Source organism: Octopus bimaculoides, chromosome 4, assembly GCF_001194135.2.
Source record: "Octopus bimaculoides isolate UCB-OBI-ISO-001 chromosome 4, ASM119413v2, whole genome shotgun sequence".
Classification (NCBI taxonomy): domain Eukaryota; kingdom Metazoa; phylum Mollusca; class Cephalopoda; order Octopoda; family Octopodidae; genus Octopus; species Octopus bimaculoides.
Genome location: NC_068984.1, coordinates 19,575,011 through 19,582,131, shown reverse-complemented (window position 1 = coordinate 19,582,131; position 7,121 = coordinate 19,575,011). Strand labels below are relative to the sequence as shown.

The window sequence follows — 7,121 nt, the reverse complement described above, 5'->3', positions numbered from 1 at the left end:
ATATATATATATATATATATATATATATATACACACACATACCGTGGAACCTCAGTTTATGAAGTTAATTCATTCCTGAAGGCTGTTTGTCATCTGAAATCTTTCTAAGCCAGAACTATTTTTCCCATGGAAAATTCAGAAGACACAGTGAATTCAGGCAGGAATGTGCACTGAGCAAAAGCCAGACAGCAACTGATGCTCTCTCAGTGATATTCCCAGCTTGTTGCAAATTCCATGTTTGTTATTCAAGATACCATTCATTATTACTCAAGATGTTTATGTTAAAAAGATTGTTCATAAATCAATTTGTTCATGATTGGAGGCATTCATAAACCCAGGCTCTACTCTGTGTGTGTGTGTGTGCATGCACACACACAGTATATGTATACAGTGTACACACATACACACACACACACACACACACATATGTTTGGAATTTACTGTTCTGTCATCCTATGCTAACAAATCATCTCTGTGAAATTGTTAAATAATTATGACATAGGCTGCAAAGGAATGGCTGTTCTGATGGAGAACACACCAGATGAGAAGCCTAAGCATAATAGTTAACTAATAACTTTAACGTTAATATTCATCCAGAACTTCTACATCTCACCTAGTTTTCTTGTTTTTCACTTTGGAAATTGGAATCTATTAGCTAGATTTACAAAAGGATATTAAAATAAAATAAAATGATTTAATCCTTTAGAGGAAATTAAAAAGAGTAAATTATTTTCTAAAATGGTATTTTCTTTGCAGGTGTTACAACATGATGTGCAGTCCTACCAAACTGTGATTGATCGTATTAATCAAAAGCTACAAGAACTGGTGAAAAATGAGGACCAATCAGATCTCAGTAAACTCTCCAACCAAGGGAAAACACGATATAAGAAAATCAATGAGAAACTCAAGGTAAATCTCCTGATACACCATTAATATTACCATTTTTAATAATGATTAAAGAAGAATTGAGCAAAAATGATAATAATGTTCTTGATATTTTTGCACCATGAGACAAGATTAGTTTGTCGAACAAGTCAGTAGGCACTATATGTAAATATTTAGGTGTGTGTGTGTGTCTTTGTGTCTGTGTTTGTCCCCATCTCTACTTGACAACCTAAGTTCCCTGTAACTTAGCAGTTTGGCAAAAGAAACTGACAGAATGCGTCCTTAAAAAATAAGTCCTGGGGTCAATTTGTTCAACTAAAACCCTTCAAAACAGTGCTTCAGCATGGCCAAAGTAAAATGACTGAAACAAGTAAAAGAATAAAAGAAAATATATATGATGAATTTCCACACAGTTTCTGTCTACCAAATTCACTCACAAGGTATTAGTCAGCCCAAAGTTATAGTAGAAGACATTTGCCCAAGGTGTTGCGCAATGGGACCGAACCTAAAACAATGTTATAGAGGAGAAAGATCCTTAACTGCACAGCCATGCCTTCCTGAGAAAAACAAAAGAAAAAATCTTGCCTAGGCTTGTGCATACATGTGTTGAGGCATGGTCAACTTGATCGACTGAAGCCCTGTATGTATAATATCCAATCTCTTATTAAGAAACATCATACTTCCATGTTGTCATCTAATAAAATATATTACTGACATTTGTGAAATACCATATAAACGCTATCTCCCTTTACTACAAAACTGAACTTTATTTCTTCCTGCTATCCACATAATTGCTGGAGACCTTATTAGATACTTTTTTTTTTTTTTCGTCATAGGTATATATATATATATATATATATATATATATATATATATATATATATATATATATATATATATATACATGTATATATATACACATATATATATATATCTGCTTAAAATGTTCTTATATGACTCATACCAATTGAGGTATATTGTTTCAGTGTAAAGCAATTTTTACTAAACTATCAACTGTTATTCTCTTAGAAGTCTTGTCACCAATAAAAGTTAGATGGGTTAATGAGATGGCATTTTTTTATAGAGGAAGTGTGTGAGTCATTTTTGCAAAAGAATAAAAAATATATACTGTTTTTACTGGCAAAAAATTGGGTTTCACTGCACAGGTTTATTGCAAACCAAAGACTGAACAATAAAAATGCTGTTGTGTTGTTGTTGATGGTGGTGGTGTTGATGATGCTGATGATGATGGTGATGATGATAAGGATGTAGAATTAAATCAAAAATAGATGCAAGATAGCTGTGTGGTTAAGAAGTTTGCTTCTCATCCATGTGGTTTAGTGTTCAGCTCCACTGCACAGCACCTTGGGCAAATATCTTATACTATAATTCCAAGCAGAACCATTAGCATGCTGGCCAAAGTGCATAGTGGTATTTCGCCTGTCACTACGTTCTGTGTTCAAATTCCGCTGAGGTCGACTTTGCCGTTCATCCTTTCAAGGTCAATAAATTAAGTACTAGTTGAGTACTGGGGTCGATATAATCGACTAGCCCCTTCCCCCAAATTTCAGGCCTTGTGCTTATAGCAGAAAGTATTATGAATGGATTTGGTTGATGGAAACTGAAAAAAAGCCTGTCATGCCTATATATATATATATATATATATATGTCTGTGTGTGAATGTGTTTGTGTACTCTTGTTCTGACATCATGTGATGCTTGTAAATGAGCGTCATCACCATACAAGTGATGTCTATTTCCAGTTTTTCCATGGGGAAATATTACCTTGCTTGGAAACAGGTGAAGGTTAGCAACAGGAGGGGCATCAGGGTGTAGAATGTTTTCTCAAAGAATTCTGTCTGACCCATGCAAAGCATGGAAAAATGGGCTTTAAATCATAACAATGAAATAAAATAAGTAACTGAACAATATCAAATAACTTCAAGAAATTTGCAAATATAATTTCCCATGTTTGATAATGTGTTTCCCAAAACTTAAATAGAGATTGATTAGAAATAATTATGTGTGTGTGTGTGTGTATATATATATATATATATATATATATATATATATATATATATATACACATACATATCCACATATACATATACATGTACATTTGTGTGTGTATATATAAATGTTTGTGTATACACACACACATACATCTATGTATATCATAGGATGGGCAGTATATTTAATTATCTTTGAAATTTTGAAAATTCTATAATGGTATAACATTGATTCTGATTAATAGCTTCAGAGCAAAAAGCATGCTATTAAAGCTCAGTGCAGACTATGTAAAACAGCTGTGATAGCCTCACAAAGGATTCGAAAATTATAATGAATGCCAATGACATTGAATAATATGCTGCACAATAGAAAAGTTGTAAAAGACAAAGAAATTTCGTATCGATAATCAAATCTACCTGCAGTTCTATGACATACATTTATTCATATATTTGTGATATGTATGATAAACAAGATTACTATCTGTGGCTTCATTCAGTCGTCGGACTGCCTGGAGAGTTTACTCATCAGCAGGTTGAGAAGGAAGAAATTACTAGCAGTGGTTTCATTCATGTTCAGCATGCTTTCAGATATTATTTGACATCAGTTTCTTTTCATAATTCACCAGGGGAATCTGTTTTGAAGTTCATGAAATAGAATTTGGGTTTATGTCAGTAGGTCAACATAAGATTATTGTTTCTTTTATCTTTTGCTTGTGTGAGTCGTTTGACTGTGGCCATGCTGGGGCACTGCCTTGAAGAACTTTTAGTTGAATGAATCGACATCAGTACCTTTGTGTTTTTTTTTTAAGCCTGGCACTTATTCAGTTGGTCTCTTTTGCCAAACTGCTGAGTAACTGGTATATTGACACCTAACACTTATTTCAGTCTGGGGCTTATTTCCTGTTTTTTCTATCTATTAGTCACACTGCTAAGTTATATGACATAAGCAACAACACCAGACTTGTTTAGCTCTAAGTTTATTTACACTTAATAACTGTGAGATTATAATATCTCTGTGGACAAAAGATGAGTAATAATATCTCTCTGATAAAGATCTAACAAGGCTAGATACTAACCAAAGCAATCTTGATTTTTTCTTTGTACTATGGAGAGAAAAAGAGCTTTTGATGCATTTGCCATTTATCTTTTGCAGTGAAGCTACATTTTACGTTCATTATAAGAGTGTATCTTGGTTTCCCTAAACAATGTTGTGTAGTGCACTATAAAAGAATTAATCCAGTTAGTCAGTGTTAGGCAGATTAGACAAATCAGCTAAGTTGTTTTTGAGTTTATTTACCAGGAAAAGATAGATATGAACTTATAATTTTCTCTCTGCTAATTTTTCTCTGATGAAGATCTAGCAAAATGGGAATCTAATTAGATTGATCTCTTTTTCTATTCTAGGAAAGATTAAAAATAAAAAATCTCTGATATAACAGTAGTTAATTCTACAGTGAAGCTAATTTGTATATTTATTAAAAAAAGTGAAAATATTTCAGATTATTCAAAAAAAATCTCTCAATATAATGCATTCTTAATTAATATGCATGTTTGTAAACATACACACATTACATACATGTGTATACACACACACACACACACACACACTCCCACTCACACAAAAATGAAACTCAACTGTCACTTTGTCAGTTATATATATATATATATATATATATATATATATATAGTTCCAGTTGATCCAATCAATGGAACAGCCTGCTCATAAAATTAACAAGCAAGTGGCTAAGTATTCCACAAATGTGTGCACCCTTAATGTAGTTCTCAGGGAGATTCAGCATGGCAGGGAATGTGATAAGGCTGGGCCATTCAATTACAGGTAAAACTCAATTTTGTCAGCTGAATGAAGTGGAGCTATGTGAAATAAAATGTCTTGCTTAAGGATACAGTGCAGCACCAGCAATCAAACTCATGACCATGTGACTGTGAGCCAAATATCCTAACCAGGAAGCCACACACCTTCACACACACACACACACACACACACACATTTGTATACATATGTACATGTGTATGTGCCTGAGGCATAGGTTTGGGTGAGAGATCATCATCCTCATTATTATCATCATTATCATCATCATCATCATCATCATCATCATCATCATCATTCAATGTCTACTTTCCCCGCTGGCATGGGTTAGACAATTTGACTGGAGATGGTAGCCAAAGAGTTACATAAGGTTCCAGTTGGATTTGGCATGGTTTCTACAGCTGGATGCCCTTCCTAATGCCAACTACTCTTAGAGTGTAATGGCTGCTTTTCACGTGTCACTGGCACGGGTGCCATTTACATGACACCAGTAACAGCAATGCCTATGATTTCACAGGTGCCATTTACATGACATTGGCAATAGTCATGACTATAGTTTCACTTGGCGTGACAAGTTTTTTTTCGAGCACAGCATATCACCATTGTCTCAGTCACTTGCCATTGCCTTTGTGAGGCCCAACATTTGAAGATCATGCTTCACTATCTCATCCCTTGCCTCCATGAGGCTCAGCATTTGAGGATAATGTTATCAGCAACAGCCATGATTACAATTTCATGGGTGCCAGAAAAGTTCATTTCCCAATTATATAGTTTCAGGTTTAATCCCACTGTGTGAGGGGGAAAAAGTGTCTTATACTAATGTTCTGGAGTGACCAAAACCTTTTCATTGGATTTGGTAGATGGAAACTGGAAAAAAAATCCACTGCATGTGTGTGTGTGTGTGTTTACAATTGAGCTTTGTGCTCAAACTGCAAGCTACAAGTGATGATTGTGTTGTTATTTCAATCGCCAATAAATTGTCTACTAGTTTTACATTTTCAAAGATATGTGCAATAAGAGATTTCTTAATCCTTTAGCATCCACATTATTCTGTCAAAAGTAATGCTTATTTATTCACATGTTTTGAATCAATCTTGCATTATCTTGTTGTTTTGAGATTTTGATGAAGTAACTATTAATTTTTAGAATGATATGGTAGAGTTGGTGTAAGGGGCCGTGTTTGGCCAATTTGAACATAAAGCAGGTAGAATATTTGGGCCTGATATGACTTGTTAAAATACTAAATGGTTAAGTGAAAACAAGCAAGTGTAAAACAATGCTTCAGTAATATATTCATCTAACTTATGCTAGCATGGAAAAACAGATGTAAAAGGAAAATTTAGTAATGCTCTGTAATAACCATTAAATTGTCTGTTAATTTCTTTTATTCATATTTAGCTTCCAGTGTTCACTACATTCTTGTATGTTTATTCACAGAAACGTATCCAGAAGTACAACACTTTTGTGAACAATCATCAGGAATATACAGATTCGTATAACAGTTGTATTGAATGGTTGACAATTATCAAAGAGAAATTAAACTTGTGTGCTGATTTCACTGGTGATAAACATGCTATCCAACACCGACTTACCAAAATACAGGTAAATTTTGTTTTTATTTTATTTATTTTTTTCTTCTCCAAATATTATTGATTATTGACATCACCAAGATTCCTCTTAGCAATCATATAGCAGAAAGTTTTCTATGAGTCTGCCAAGTTTCATAGTAGACTTCAACTCTCTATACACTGTATATATTTTAAATACTCCACGTTTACTATTGTGTAAAAATTTAGATTTTATTTCATTAGAATATAATATATATGTAAAGTTAAATAACTATAATATGAGATGTAATATCAAAACTTTGGGTATCATATAGGAAGGCAATGTCACCAAGTCTGAAGTTCTCAATAAAACAGCATCTAAGACCATACTTGCAATATATGCTTAAAAGCTGAGTCATAAGTAAGGCATGGAATGTATGACCAAGAATTTACCCTATGACTAGTTTGAGTGAATATCATGTCTAATGAGCCATTCCTACATAAGATGTAATGTAAGAATGCATGTAAAATGGATCTCCACTCAGCTACTTGCATGTTAAGTCTGTAAGCAGGCTTTACCACTAATCGAATCAACAGGAACAATCATTGCCATAATCAATAGAGTCCCCAGCCATGTACATATACTGTATTTTAACGTGTATAAGGAACCCTTTTTTTGTCAAAAATTAGGTTAAAAAAATACGGGAGTTTCTTATATATGGATAGTATTATAATCCCTTACAAAACTTTTTTTTCAAATTTTAACCACAAAAAGTTAAGGGATTCTTTATACAAGAGGGTTCTTTATACATGTTAAAATACGGTATATATATATATATACCGTGTATATATA

At 33.4% G+C, this 7,121-nt stretch overlaps 1 protein-coding gene across 10 annotated transcripts in view; it reads left to right on the top strand.

The window, feature by feature from the left end:
* The window catches only part of LOC106881484 (nesprin-1), an 811,219-nt gene that overhangs the window by 395,921 nt on the left and 408,177 nt on the right, over positions 1–7,121 (top strand). For all 10 annotated transcript variants that reach the window (XM_052966929.1, XM_014931893.2, XM_014931887.2 and 7 more), the window contains 2 exons: positions 757–909; positions 6,159–6,323. In XM_052966929.1, coding sequence (XP_052822889.1) covers positions 757–909; positions 6,159–6,323 — 318 coding nt within the window. The remainder of the gene's footprint in view (positions 1–756; positions 910–6,158; positions 6,324–7,121) is intronic.